At 42.8% G+C, this 15,719-nt stretch overlaps 1 protein-coding gene across 1 annotated transcript; it reads left to right on the top strand.

Annotated features, from left to right (window-relative positions):
• Positions 1–14,755, top strand: NIPAL1 (NIPA like domain containing 1). The gene is made up of 6 exons (XM_081208985.1): positions 1–245; positions 7,220–7,486; positions 8,861–8,917; positions 10,149–10,239; positions 11,403–11,563; positions 13,309–14,755. The coding sequence occupies exons 1-6, from the start codon at positions 203–205 to the stop codon at positions 13,938–13,940; spliced, it is 1,251 nt and encodes a 416-aa protein (XP_081065111.1). The 5' UTR covers positions 1–202; the 3' UTR covers positions 13,941–14,755.
• The last annotated feature ends 964 nt before the right edge of the window (positions 14,756–15,719 follow it).

The following is a 15,719-nucleotide window of genomic DNA, read 5'->3' as shown; positions in this document are numbered from 1 at the left end:
CGGCGCGCTCTGCCCTACACTCCCGCCCTGGGGCTGCGATTGGCCGGCAAGGGAGAGGCGGCGAGAAAGTGCTCCTTCTTCCAAGCGGAAAGGGGGCGGGCTCGCCTTGGAAGCGGCGAGAGCTTTCTGCGTTTGGCACTGTTGCGAGAGCCGTGCGTAAGGGGACTCGATTCTGGCGCAGCGCGCCTTTGGAGAATTTGCCATGGGAGAGAAAGCGGCGTTCCTCCGGAGCGCGTGCCGCGAAGGTCAGTCTTTGTCGCGCGGGGTAAACCCCCCCCCCCGAAATCGCATTCCATCCCACATCCCCTTGTTGATGCCTGATTTCCACATCGAGAGGTGGAAGGGGGGGGGATGAACACCTGAGGATATTCTGCTCCAGCCAGGGGAAGTTCTTTCTTTTTGGTTAGAAGCCCTAAATCTGCGAGTTGCTCGAGGTTTTGGAGGCAGCATGGTCTCTGCCAGGAGTGCCAACTTGGCCCCGAGACCGTGGGTGCCCGAGGCCGTGGGGGCCATGCACCGAAATTTGTGGGTGCCTGACACCTTCATGGGGAATTTTTGGGTGCTCAGGGCCCCAGGGAGTTGGCACCAATAATCATCATCATCATAATTTTATTATTTGTACCCCGCCCATCTGGCTGGGTTTCCCCAGCCACTCTGGGCAGCTTCCAACAAAGATTAAAATATGACACATTACAGACTTCCCTGAACAGGGCTGCCTTCAGATGTCTTCTAAATGGTCTCTGCGCCTGCTCCTCCTAGGCGTTTGCTTTCTCAAAACCCCCCTTCTTTTTGCCTGCCTAGAGTGGCCAACGTTTCTTGCAAAGCTCAACAGCAGTGTTTGAAACTCCCATTGTTCTTGGCGCATTTTGCCACCGGGAATTTCATTAGCGCCAGCAGTTTCTGAGCTCTGGGCGCAGTTTTGCGCCTAAGATATCAGAGTAAAACAGCAGTGGAAGGAAAGGAGGACCTTTTTCTGCCTCCCCACTTCCAGCTACTCTCTGAAGAATGAAGAAGAGACCCTCTTAAGAATATTAGGGGGGTTGGCAGGGGAAGGACTTGCCCATGTGAAAAATGAACACAAGATTTTAGCTGCAGTTCATTCATTTTCAGCCTTGTATTCTTGTTATTTTAAAAAAAATGTGCCTAGACATTCCATTGTGGTGCCCATAAGCTAGGTTTAAGACGCCGTTTAGCTCCTAGCTTTCATATCTTAGTTTCTAACACTGCTCAGCTGGGAGCAGAAATGCAACAGGTTAAACTTCCCTCTGGTGTGTGGTGCAGTGGTGGGAAAGCTGTCTCTGTTGATTGGGTGTCTCTATAAAAAGGGTCATGAGCAGCATTATAGGTTATTTGTTGTATTTACACAGTACACCACTCTTTATAATTTTTGTGGGGGGAAATCAAAGAGCAGCTTGCAAGTAATAATATGAAACGCATGAGCCCAACCACTAATAAAGCAATACCCTTAAAATTTGAAGAAAGCACCTCTGTTTCAACTGCAGTGAAATAATGCATGCCAAAGATTGTATGGATAGCCATATTTCAGCTGTATTATATTGTTTTGTGCCACACCAGTCTCTGAGCAGTGTGAGATTTCAGGGTTTCTGGCCACATACCTAGGCAGAGGCAAATTTAGGGGAGTGCGACCAGTTCGGCTGCACAGCTATTTAGAATGAAGCGTGAGAGCAGCGGGGTGCCCAGTTTTGGCAGTGCGCCACTGAAATTGGAGACCCCAAGGTCCTCCACTGACTCGGGGTTCGTGTTTCCTTAGGAATGAGGCAGCAGAGACTGCGGTGTCTTTATGATAGATGGTTTATTTACACTTATGGTAGAAAGGCCCTGCATGAGTAGGTCTCGAATAAAAATGTAGTTCCATGAGTGTGGGATCATAGTAAAAAGGATGAAATAGGATAATGAGAGGACAGAAGTGGTTTTACTCAATACACTGTAGAGTCAAACCTCAGTTTTCAAACATCTCGGCTGCCGAACCAGGGCCGGATTTAGGTTTGAGGAGGCCCTGAGCTACTGAAGGTAATGGGGCCCTTTATATGTCCAGCTGTCCTTGGTCAAGAACAAATTGTCGCTGTTTTTTGTGTTGAATATGTGCTATATGGTAATTTATGGACCTAATAGGTATCTAAAGCCATTTGCACATAACAGAATATGTTTTTATCAAAGTAATTGTTGAACTGAAATATATTCCATGCAGAATTCAGGCACCCTATATATAGAAATGAGCAAACCAGCGATATTTTAGGGAGCAGGCTAGCAGGCGGGGCCCATTACTTACATCACAGGAGCCTACACAACACAAAACACTGTTGCTGTATGTAGGTTTTATTTTATTTGTTTTTTATCTTATATTTTGGAAATGTACCGGTACATCCAGGTTTTATTCCTTTAAATTTTGGGGGGCCCCCCAAGAGAGTGGGGCCCTAAGCTATAGCTTGTTTAACTTATACGTAAATCTGGCACTGTGCCAAACTTTTCAGAAGCCGAAAACTGAAAACCCAGAATTGAATGCTTCCGTTTTCGAACATGCCTTGGAAGTTGAACAGACTTCCGGAACATGGTACGTTTGAAAACCAAGGTTCTTCTGTACAGTGGTACCTCGGGATGCGAACGGGATCCGTTCTGGAGCCCTGTTCGCATCCTGAATAGAACGTAAGACGCGACAGTGCGTGTGCGTGGGTTGCGTTTTGCCGCTTCCGCGCATGCGCATGACGTCATTTTGAGCGTCTGTGCATGCGTGAGCAGCGAAACCTGGAAGTAACGCACTCCGTTACTTTCGGGTTGCCACGGAGCACAACCCGAAAGCGATCAACCTGAAGCACATTCAACCTGAGGTATGACTGTAAAAGAAACAACATAGGGTGATGTTTGTCACAGGGTGGGGAAATGGTATAATATGATGGAATTTATTACCAGGTGGAAAGGTACTGCCCTTTGATATTTATACCAGCAATATAATGGATGTAGTTCACGTGCTAACTTTCAGAATTGCATGATTACCTAGTGAAAGGTTTGCCACTTATTAAATTACCTTTTATTCTTACCTCGTCAGGGAGGCATGATAGCAGGTCACATGATGGGTGTTGTCAATTGAACTGAACACATGAACATCTCTCTAAAGCACTGGCAGAACCACTTTGGAGCTAATGGCTTCTTCCACTGTGGGGCACAGCGCTCAAGTGATGTGAAAACGATGTGTGATTTCTGATCTGAGACTTTTAAGCAGAGGTTGGATAGTCATGGGTCATGGATGTTTTAGTTGAGATTTCTGCATTGCAGGGGGTTGGACTCTGTGACCCTCGGGGTCCTTTCCAACTCTACAATTCTGTGATTCTATAACTGCGGTTGTTCCACAAAAAAGCTCATGTGACTAGGTTATAAGCCCTCGATTTAAAGCCGCACAGAACGTATATATGAAGCGGTGTTGCTGTGTTGACTCTAGCAAATGAGAGCCGTGCATTTCATAGGAAGTGAGTTGGCAAATGTCTGGCCCTGAAAGCAAGATAAGTCTCATTGAAATGAAAATCTGATCTGACTCAATCTGACTGGGCACACACGCACAGTTATTTTCTGTTGAAACTGAGAGTAGTCATCAAAGCAGTTTAAGCAATGCGGCCCTTCTGTCAGTGAAACTGCAGCATTCTGAAATATGTAAACACTGCGAGTCATTGTCCGGGTGTTTGCTTCCTACTCCTCCCTTCATCTCCCTCCTCTTGTATACATATCAAAAGTTAGCTATCAATCATGTAGTTTGGTTGATAATTATCTCCGTTTCCCTTTCTTCGTTTTGCAAAAGTGCTTCGCAGGTGCCCATTAACCTCTGAGGTTCTAGGTGGCAGGTAGTTCAACTTGCAGGCTGCTTTGAATGGAACTTGGTGGGCTGCAATTTTGTCTCTCGGTTTTTGGCGGGAATGTGAGATGGAGGTGCTCATGAGGAAAATCTTTCTTTATCTGCCCTTCTAGTTTTGAGAGGATAATTGCACATTACAGTACTTTATTTGAAGTATTTATTTCCATTAAGAAGGGAAGGAGTACATTGACCCTTGCTAACTTTGTCTGCTATTTACCCTTTCTGGGGAAAATCTGATGTTAAAGCTAACATGCTGCCAGTGGTATCTGAACAGGCCATGTATAATATTAAGCCCCCTTTTGAAAGCACCAAAACACTGCTGTTGTTTTACCGGGTATCATTTTCTTTTTTTACACAACAATTGAAGTCTGCTATTGTGACAAGTGAAATTTGGATTTTATATCAGATTTTAGTGTAGAGGAAGAAAATGGTTATTTACTCTGTCCTTGGTTTCTGTCACACATGTACACAGTAAATTAGACTTATGTTGAATTCCTAACTGAAATATCTGCTCAAATAAAAACCTTGTCATACCACTTCCAGAAGATGAATTCAATGTGCTTTCTGACTTCAATGGCATTTTAATATTAAAACTTCTGTATTCTTCACAAGACAAGATATTCAAGGATTCAAATCTATAGCAATAATATAAAAGCTTAACTTATTTAATTACAGTATTTGTGAGAAAAGAGAAGTAACCAAAGACATTTAAACAAAAACAACACAAAAAATTAAGCTGCTACCCAGCTGATCTCACTTAATACTTTCCGTTTATGTATTCATTTCAGAAGACTATTGAGAGACCACTGGTCTAACAGGATTTTGCTACTGCCCCCAGTAACAACCAATATTCCTCTTTCTGTCTCTCTGTGTGTGTGTTACTCCAGACTACAGTTCCTTTTTTTAAGATGCAATCTTTTGCCCTGCAGATACAAATAAATGTGTATTTGACTTCTGAATGGTAAATAACTTTACCTCAGAAATGATGAATAAATAGCACTTTATACCTTGGGCATTGAGGGGACCTGTGCATGTGATGAAGCAATCTTGCTTCAGAAATAAGATATATTCAAAGGAATACCATGTGGAGAAAGATTGCTGAGGAGGCGTCTTGTGGCGACATTAGTATGTGTTTAGTATTTGAGTGCCTTTGTCCATCGGTGCTCCTTGACTCATGCGGTTCACCTCCTAGCAGCCGAGAGAAGGAAGAAACTGGATTCTGGACTCCTCTTTAAAGAGGAGCAATAACTTCATTATTTAACTGTTTGGGACAACTATAAAGGTAGAGCCTGCTTCTCCGCTTTTAAGGGGACCTCTCTCTCCATAACCAAGAATGTGCACTGTAAGTTGTGGTGGTATTCTCTCCACCCCCCCCACCCCCGCTCTTCGTTGTGCCAAGAACTGCATTGTTAGCTTTAAAAAAATCTTTTTAAAAAAAAAAATGCATTGCTAGACGTAGGTAGAATTTGAAAAATTGGAACGAGCAGCACTGTGGTCTGCAATCTCCTCTAGCTGTTAAATCACCACCCGGACATCGTGCTGTTGCCCATCTGTAAGCAAAACCATTTGCTTAAAAAAAAAGAGGGAATCTGCTTTACGCTCAAGTCCTTGCTGAAATGAAGGGACCATCTGTCTCCCGCTGCCTCCCATTCCCCACCCCACCCCCGGTACTTGGATGGCAGGGGATCATGATGAAAACTTCATGAATGAATGACTTTCTTCCGGGGAATGTATATTCATGAAGGGCCCACCCACCCGGTGCCAATTAACTTTTCCCCTCCAGACTAAGCAAATTCCATATTGTTGTCGTTTAGTCATGTCCGACTCTTCGTGACCCCACGGACCAGAGCACGCCAGGCACTCCTGTCTTCCACTGCCTCCCGCAGTTTGGCCAAACTCATGTTGGTAGCTTTGAGAACACTGTTCAACCATCTCGTCCTCTGCCGTCCCCTTCTCCTTGTGCCCTCAATCTTTCCCAACATTAGGGTCTTTTCCAGGCAGTCTTCTCTTCTCATGAGGTGGCCAAAGTATTGCAGCCTCAGCTTCAGGATCTGTCCTTCCAGTGAGCACTCAGAGCTGATTTCCTTCAGAATTGATAGGTTTGATCTTCTTGCAGTCCATGGGACTCTCAAGAGTCTCCTCCAGCACCATAATTCAAAAGCATCAATTCTTCGGTGATCAGCCTTCTTTATGGTCTAGCTCTCACTTCCATACATCACTACTGGGAAAACCATAGCTTTAACTATATCGACCCATATTAGATTGCATGAAATTCAACTAATGCGAGATTTGGCAACGGAACCGGTGTCTGATGCAATGCTCTTCTGAAAGTAACCTAGGACTCTGCTGATTATTTAGCTCCCTGTTTAGTCTTACGTATCTCTTGGGGTGCCTGCCTCTCTGGGACAGCTCTCTAAAAAGTCTCCCCATGCTATTCAGACACAAATTCTGCCTTCAGCTATTTTCTTCCGCACGCCTCCCCCTCCCAGCTGCCTGTCAACATTACTCTGCTGCATCCTAGAGACCCTGGGAACTGGCTGCCAGTCAGAGTACTTGACACAGGGTGAGAGGGATGAGTGGTCCAAATCAGTTTGAGGCCCTGTTTTACATTCCTGTGCATTCTAAAGAAGACTCTTAGAAGTAAAATATTCTCTTTCGGTGAGGAGAGATCTGTTAGGAAAATATGTTCATATTGATTATTTTATTTATTAATGTCTTTTATCTACCATCCATAATATTTATCCCAGGGCTGTTTATATATCTCCCCAGTGTTAATTCCAGGGATGGTATTACTGGGTCAGGTTTTTGTTTTTTGTGAGAAACCACATGCATACTGTTGTTTCCGTTTATAGAAATATATAGGTTGGCAATTGTCCATACGATGCTATCTATATCAGTGCATCACTGTGGTATTCTAGAAGCTGCTCCTGAAAACTAGGAACCTCTCATCAATCTTCTCCCCTCATCTTCAAACTTAGAACTGTTTTACTTTGTTGTCGAGCCAAATTCAAAATTGGGAAAACTTTCCTTGCTTTGTTCCTTTGCTCCAAGAAAAGTGAGATATAAAGACAAATTCCAGAGGCTTGACGTACTTACGGCCTTCTTATGCATTGTTAAGTATCGCATTATTCTTCGCTTTCATTTTTAATGGATGTTTTCAGTGATTATTAATTGCTTCCTGCCTTGGAAGCGGCAGTATTAGAAGATGGGCTTCTCAATGTAGTAATAAGCTCTATGAAAACCTGGAGCGGGGGCAAGAGTTTTCATTTGTTACAGATGTGCATGGTTGCTTTTAGTCTTTTGTGTGTGCGGATTTGATGTGCTTCAGTCATAGATATAATTTTCATCTTTTCCCAGGTGACGTGTTTCCTCTGGTCTGCCCCAACTCTCATCATGCCTGGTGTCAAATCCTCAATGTATCAAAGCTAGAAGCTTCTTTCTTTGCCTATTCCGGCAGATATTCCAATGAAACCGAGCTGAGTGTTTCGGTGCCCACAGGAAGCAAATACAGCTTGTATGTAGGTGTCGCCTTGGCTATAGGCTCAAGTATCTTTGTTGGTTCCAGCTTTATATTGAAAAAGAAGGGCCTTTTACAGTTGGCTGAAAAGGGGTTCACTAGAGCAGGTAAGAAATACTTACTCTTTTATACAGGGCTTTTTTTAAAAGCTGGAATTCGCCAGACCTCAGTTCTAGCACCTCTCAGGTGGGTGCCATTGCTGTTATCAGAACAAGGGAGGCGTTTGTGGTGAGTTCTCGCACCTCTTTTTCCAGAAAAAAAATAGCACTGCGCTTTATAACATTCAAAGTTGTAACCAACCTCTCTTAAATGCTCAAAAGCTCAAGTCCAAAAGCATGGCTTCTATTTCTGAAATGTGTATTTGAAACTGTCATAATATAATTATAATTATAATAATTTAATATTTATACCCCGCCATCTAGGCGGCTTCCAACAAAAGATTAAAAATAGATTAAAACATCAGTCATTAAAAACTACCCTAAACAGAGCTGCCTTCAGGTGTCTTCTAAACATTAGATAGTCGTTAATTTCTTTGACATCTGATGGGAGGGCGTTCCACAGGGCAGGCGCTACTACCAAGAAGGCCCTCTGCCTGATTCCCTGTAACCTCACTTCTCGCAGTGGGGGAACCGCCAGAAGGCCCTCGGCGCTGGACCTCAGTGTCCAGGCTGAACAATGGGGGTGGAGACGCTCCTTCAGGTATACTGGACCGAGGCCGTTTAGGGCTTTAAAGGTCAGCACCAACGCTTTGAATTGTGCTCGGAAACGTACTGGGAGCCAATGTAGGTCTTTCAAGATGTGGTCTCGGTGGCCGCTCCCAGTCACCAGTCTAGCTGCCGCATTCTGGATTAGTTGTAGTTTCCGGGTCACCTTCAAAGGTAGCTCTGTGTAGAGCGCATTGCAGTAGTCCAAATAGTCATAGTTGGAGTGCTGTGAAGAGTAGATAACAACTTCTGTGTTATGAATTTGTGAGCAGTTTGTTTTGGGAGCTTGCAATATTTACTCACTTTTCAGCTAAATAAGTTCTTGGCGAGGTGTGAAAATAATACAATGTAAATTTTTGTTACTGTTAATATTACTACTTTTCAGTGTTGGCACACACTAGAATAACTGTACATTAAAATAACTTCCCTAGATTTTGGGTTGTTTTACCATCCAGCTTTTCTCTTTGGAATTGGCAGATAGAGTAATGGAGTAAAAAACTGCTTAGAGCAAGCATAGGCAAACTCGGCCCTCTATATGTTTTGGGACTACAACTCCCACCATCCCTGACCACAGGTCCTGTTAGCTAGGGATGATGGGAGTTGTAGTCCTAAAACATCTGAAGGGCCGAGTTTGGGGATGCCTGGCTTAGAGGTTTACTTGGATAAGAGAGCACTTTTTAAAAATATGAAAACAAGAAAGAAGGTATACCTCAAATATTTTATGGCTTTCCCCTTCATTCTTTTCACTGAAAATACTGCCTTTCTCTCTCTTTTAAGGACAGGGTGGGCACTCTTACCTGAAAGAATGGCTGTGGTGGGCAGGACTGCTTTCAAGTGAGTATTAAAGAGCTTCTCTATTTGTTTTAAAAGTATACAGGCAGCTCCACACACTGCCAAATGGCAGTTTTTTTCTTGTAGGAATGCACTGGTGTTTAAAGCTTATGTGTATATACTTGTTTGGAAACCATGACTGTGCACACGCCATACATTTAATGTAGTTTAAAAGCACACTTCCTGGAAGCTGTAGCTTAAAGATGCTGGGAATTGTAGCTCTGTGAGGGTTAAGCTTATAGCTCCCAGGATTCCTTGCTGGAGCGGGGAGCAAGGTGATGTGTTTTAAATGTATGGTGTTTCCTCAGCCCACGATTTTGCCAGATTTCCCAGATGGTGCAACAGACACCCTCACTTAAGATGGGTGCTGGGTAAAATGACCACTACTATAGTTGTGTTATTAGAGAAATCTCTCCCGGTTGTTCCCACAGCAGAGGTCTTCCATAAATAACTCTGGCAGCATTCATGTCTCCCAACAGCAAGGTATTACAATTAGGTGATGGGGAACCTGTGACCTCTTAATCCTCACTCCGAGGATCTAAGTAAAGATGAGGCACTCTTAGAACAGAACAATAACTTCATTTGTTTACAGTCAATGAGGTTATAGCTTAGGGGCTACTTTTGAAAGGCACAACACTTTTGTTTCCAACAAACATATATTTGCACATATATCTTTGCACATATATTTAAGATCTTTCTCAACTTCAATTGATTGATTGAATTTATATACCACCATACACCCGGAGGTCTCAGAAAAGATCACAATATATGAAATCAAAATAAAAACAATAACCCAATAACCCCCCCCCCAAAAAAGAGCCGCATTTTAAAAGGGTATAGGATGTCTTTCAGGTCAACCAAAGGCCTGGTTAAAAAGGAACATTTTTGCCTGGCACCTAAAGGTGTATAATAAAGGCGCCAGGCGAACTTCCCTTGGGAGAGCATTCCACAGACGGGGAGCCACTGCAGAGACGGCCCCATTCTCCTGTTGCCACCCTCCGCACCTCTCGAGGAGGAGGCACATGAAGAAGGGCCTCAGAAGATGATCTCAGGGTCTAGGTAGGTTCATATGGAAAGAGGCGGTCCTTGAGGTATTGCAGTACTTCATGCTTCAAAGTTGTCACTGGACGTATAAATTCTTTCTAGGTTGGAACTATTAGCACACATTTACAACAAGGTTCTTGCAACTGTCGGGAAATCTCAGTTGCCTTGCTAACAACAGTTTCTTTTGCAGTGGGAATAGGGGAAGCAGCAAACTTTGCCGCCTATGCCTTTGCACCAGCCACTTTGGTCACCCCTTTGGGTGCACTGAGTGTTCTCATAAGGTCAGTACAAATTTATTTTCCTCATAGCAACATCCAGTACACTCTATTAAGCACTCTGAAATCTGTCATTTGACTGGGCCGAAAGCAAGTTAGCAAGTTGCCAGCTCTTACACTCTTGTTTTATTGTGGATATTTCTACCACGTCTTTCAGGCAAGTTCTTGGGGCGCCTTGCCCCAGAAGCAACAAAAATAAGAGCAGCCTCTCTGAACCAGAGCAGAAGTCTATTTAGACAGTCTTTCGAAATAGAAAAGAGAATGGTTATAAGTGTACAGGTAATATACTAAAAGCAGCATGATGAAAATATTAAATTGTAACAACTAGAAAAAAAGGATTTTGCCTAGCATAAAAATTTCATTGGCAGGCGCCAGGCGACTCCAATGGTTTAAATGGTCTGCAATTGTCCATCTGGGGAAGGCCAAAGCGGTGGCAGTGGTTTTACAGTCTGAATCTGATACAGCTGAGAGCAGCTTCCTTTTTACATTTCATACGTAAAATACACAATATTTCTTCTGAGAAGAGGATATTGTCAACTGCTTAAAAATCAGGTGAAACAAATGGAAATAACCCATGTTTTCTGCCTTTCTTCGTAATGTGATATTTTACCACATATGGCATTAAATTCCACATTAAGCCCAGTGGCATCAAGCTTTTGATTTCACTAGGTGATATTTGAAATGCTGTGCTTCGGAAACAGTGAGTCGATGAACAATTTATGGTGCTTATCAAGCTGAGATGATGACTTGCCTTTTAGGAGAGCGAGTGTACACCTGCACCTGTCTAACACTTTCTGTGTTTTGGAACAGGTGCATGTGATGCAGGCATGAAAAGACACATGAAAAGATAAGTCTTTATAAGACATTGGGTGCAGCTGATGGTTGCTAGCTCATATATGGCAGAGGGAATGGCATTCCACAGAATCAGCAAGAGCAGGAAATTTTCAGGTCACTGCCCTACAATATTCTTTAGGGTGTGGTGCCACAAATATGTACACAAACTAGCCTTATCTTACTTTGCAAATATGCATTGTATTTTCCTTTGTTCTTATTCATTGAGGTTGTTCTGAACTTCAGTTTTTCGATTTGTCATATTTATAGTTTTGACATTCTAGATACTGTTACTTGCTATATTTAAGGTGGTGTTCTTTTCGTTTAAATCCAAATAGCGCAATATTATCTTCCTATTTTTTGAATGAAGAGCTCAATATTCATGGGAAGCTGGGCTGTGTATTGAGCATTTTGGGGTCCACTGTGATGGTGATTCATGCACCTGAAGAGGAACAGGTTACATCATTGGATGAAATGGAGATAAAGCTAAAAGACCCAGGTATGTATGGCTTGGGACAAGTAAATGCAATGCGTACCTTGTTGGAGTTTCTGCTTTACTGCAGAACCTGCTCATTCATAGGGTTGATGGATTGTGGACTGTGCATATTGTACTCTACAATGCATAGACCCCCATTGCCATGTTACATCCAATATAGGATGTTAGATGGGCCTGGATGCTAGACTGGCAACCCCACTAGGTGGATGCATCCTGTTTCCCCACTGCTCCCAGGCTCTTTGCAGTTGTGATCTGTGAATGTTCAGATCAGACATTGGTATCACTTGACATTGTCCTTTCACCCTCTCTGCTGCTAGTACCAAACAATAAAAGCAGGGGAAAGTAAACGTTGGGTGGGACGCATATTCTCTTCTGCCATGCAGACAGGTGCAGGGGTGTGTAGCTTTGCAGAGATCAGGAAACTAATTTTGTTAGGCAGTCAAGCTTGACATTACTGTGTACTCTTGCCTGTTTAATTGCTTGAGCAAATATCCTTGCACTTTGGCTCTGAAGGAATTGAGGGGTGGAGGCACACAGTGGCTTTCTCTTGCTTCTGAGGCAATGTTGGACATGCGAAGCACCCTTATACCAAAGCAATTTGGCCCATTAAACCCTGTACTGTTTATTGTGGCTCCGCCAGAGTGCTTTCCCGGCCCTCATGATGCCTAAGGTTCTTTTGGACCCTGAATTGTTGGGTCCAAAGTGCATTCCTGGCTGCTGAGCTTTCTCTTGAACTTCCCTTGGCTGAGAAACTTTGATCCATTGTGCATTTGCTGTTTGCATAGAACAGCAGATAGGAACCTCCAGCCCTTGGACCTGTGAGGCCACATCAGCCAGACCTACCTTTGACATCATGTCGCAGGTAAAGACATGGCTCTCTGCCAGAAGTGGTGTTTGCTGCCACTGCCTGTCAGCTGATCGCTGACACTTGCAAAGCTCTATGTCTTTGCCTGCGCGGGCAAACAAAAGTGCTTCATCTGACTTCATAGTTATGATAGGTGGGTGACTGTCCCCCCCTGACAAAATGGCCCATAGGGGTTGGGGAGCCAGAGCATCCAGTCTGCTGTAGAGCACTGGAATCCAGTTGGAGCACAGGAAAATGGTCATCAGCTTTCTTCTTAATGTACAATTGTATAGAATGCAGAGTGGAGCTGCTTTGAGAAAGCTGGCTTCTCCTGCAATAGCCCCGCATGCAGAACTGAATTTAGTTTTTTGCAAAAGCAAAGCAGAGTTCCATAGAGTCTTGGAAGGTGAAATATATTTCCCTCTGATCTAGAGCCCGATGAGTGCATACAACTCCCACTGCAGGAGTGTTAAGTTTGCACTCCTCTGTACACAAAAGCCCTTTCTTTGGTCTTCAGAGGATAATGGAGAGGTTTTTAATGTATACATGGAACTACATTTCCACACCAAACCAGGAAGAGCTATGCTGTCTTTAATTTGTGATTTTCATGCTGGCTTGAATCCAGAGCTAAAATGAATCACTCGTGGAAGAGGAGGAGGAGGAGGAAGTGATGAAGTTCCATCAACATTGCTTTCCATGTTGTTTGAAAATGTTATGGAGCAGATTTTTGAGAGCTGCTGGGGGAATAAGCAGAAATGGCCCTCCCAATCCCCTCACCAAGAATAGGAATATTGTGTGAGCTCATGGGTATCTGGATCCAGCCCGCTGAAGTGACCTGATTGTGATTTTATTAATTGCTTCTTCACACACATTAATTATATTCCTTTCTCTTTCTCTCAAACAGTGTTTGTTGCATTTGCCACTATCGTAATTGTGATCTCGCTGGTCCTCATTTTTGGTGTTGCTCCAAGACTCGGCCAGAGCAATATACTGGTGTACATTTCCATTTGTTCAGTGATTGGTGTGTTCTCAGTCTCCTCTGTCAAGGGTCTGGGCATTGCTATTAAAGACATGCTTTATCAGAAGCCCGTCTTCCGACATCCATTGGTTTATATTTTGGCAGCTGTTTTGGTGGTGTCTATCAGTACTCAGATTAACTACCTCAATAAATCACTGGATGTGTTTCATACATCTCTAGTGACACCCATTTATTATGTGTGCTTCACAACCATGGTGGTGATCTGCTCTGTCATCCTCTTCAAGGAATGGAATAGCATGGAGCTTGGCGATATCATTGGGACCTTGAGTGGCTTCTTCACCATAATTATAGGCATCATCTTCCTGCATGCTTTTAAAAACGTCAGCACCACCTGGAGCCAGTTGACATCTTCTGTTAAAAAGGAGCCAATCTTGCCTCTCCATGGTTACGAGGCTCATCATATTTTATTGGAGAATATGGAGGCTCCAGCCTTGACATGTGATGAGGATAACACTCTCTTCAGTCGAGGAAATGAACAAAGGGGTGGCCACCACTAAGTCATCTTTGGAAAACCTATACCAAAGCACCTCTGAGTGGTACTCGGAAGGACAGAAAGTGGTTGCGATGGTGTCCTCAATGATCAGAAAAGGAAATAATGATTTTGTGTGTGTGTACTTCCCATCTTTGGCAGCATATGAACTTCAGTGACAATTGTGGTGCTCTTGGTAAAGAGAACTGAATTGTATACATAACATAATTTCACACATAGCACTTTATGGTTTCATTGCATTGGGGGGAAATAGTGGTTTTCTTGGCCAAGTTGCTGCTGTGTGTAAAAATCGTGACTTCCCCAAATGTTGTCACCTAAGCATAGTGGATGTTTATTATTCAGAGTTTTTCAGCAAATGTCCAAAAGGGGTGGAAAGTATCTAGTTTTCAAAATTCTTGCAAAGAACACTATGTTGGTGAAAGAGGACTCTCATATGCCAGTTAGCAAAGCACTGAATGAACTGGTATAGAAGCATATTTTCACTTACTGACATCTTCAAAGCTTGAATTTGTTCGCACATGAAGAAGGCAGTAAGAGAGATGGGGAATCAATTGCACATTACTGGAGAACAGACATGATAACCTTTTTAGTAGTTTCAGGAAAAACCTCAGGCTACATTCCTACTTGAGCACTAATTCCATTTTTTTGTAATATGTATGATCATTTTCTACAAAGTGTGCCAACTAAAGGTGACTAAAGATAGTGTAAGTTATCTAAAAATGAGTCCTTTACGTGCAGAGTAGATGCCGTAGATTAAAATTTATTTATTTTTGAAAGATATGGCATTTGTCCTTTTTTTTTTTAACTTAAACCTTTTTTTAAAAAAAAAATCAGAGAAGAAAATACCGCATTCGTTCGCACTTATTTACCCAGTGTTAACATCCTTTTTGAAATGAGCAAACATTGTATTTTAAAATCTTTATCAGAGAAGCATACTTTTATGTGCAGGGAAGTCTTTAATGTCATTCAGGATTTTTTGTGTGTGTACAAACATTTTGGCTTGATACATTTGAATAAAACTTATTTTTAAGATGTTAACTTTCTGATATAAAGGTTTTAAGTTTGATACTATGATGTCCAAACAAGGGGGAGGGCATTATATTGTTTCAAAAAAATGTGTTTGTGCCCACTTCTTCTTTTTAATGAGAGAGAGAGAGAGAGAGAGAGAAGTGTTTTGGGGAATTTGTGTTGGTTCCTGTAGGAAGTTTTAGCAATGGAAATGATGAGTAGAGCAGTGGGAGGTCTGGTTCCATATGACCTGGCATAGTTGTTTTTGAATGAAGCAAATAAACAGATACGGGAATATTTTTCATACAACAATAAAGTATCCTTTCCTTGTGTACGAAAACCTGAACTGAGAAAATTTGGAGAAGGCTTATCTTGGCAATTCTCTTTTTCGCTAGTTAACGTGGAGAGTACGGTATTTTTTGCTCTATAAGACTTTCACTGCGCAGCAATCCCTCTTGCTGTTCTGGCTTCTGAGATTCAGAATATTTTTTTTCTTGTTTTCCTCCTCCAAAAACTAGGTGCGTCTTGTGGTCTGGTGCATCTTATAGAGCGAAAAATACGGTACATAAAAAACCACTTTGCTGCCGTGATATCACTCTTATGAAGAGAGCTTTTGCATGGTTTAGTGCTGAATCAGAAAACAGTAATTGGATTTTGCGTGAACTGCCAATTGTTCTGATTTAGTGCTTAAAAGTGGGTTTTCCGGGGGGGGGGGGGAGGGCAAAGGCAAAGCCTCCTGTGTCTGTGCCTAGAAAGCATAAGACAAGCAGCAAACCTC

The sequence above is a fragment of the Podarcis bocagei genome (assembly GCF_964188305.1).
Source record: "Podarcis bocagei genome assembly, chromosome: 9".
NCBI lineage: Eukaryota > Metazoa > Chordata > Lepidosauria > Squamata > Lacertidae > Podarcis > Podarcis bocagei.
Note: the sequence above shows the minus strand (reverse complement) of the source record. Positions and strands in the feature narration are given on the sequence as shown.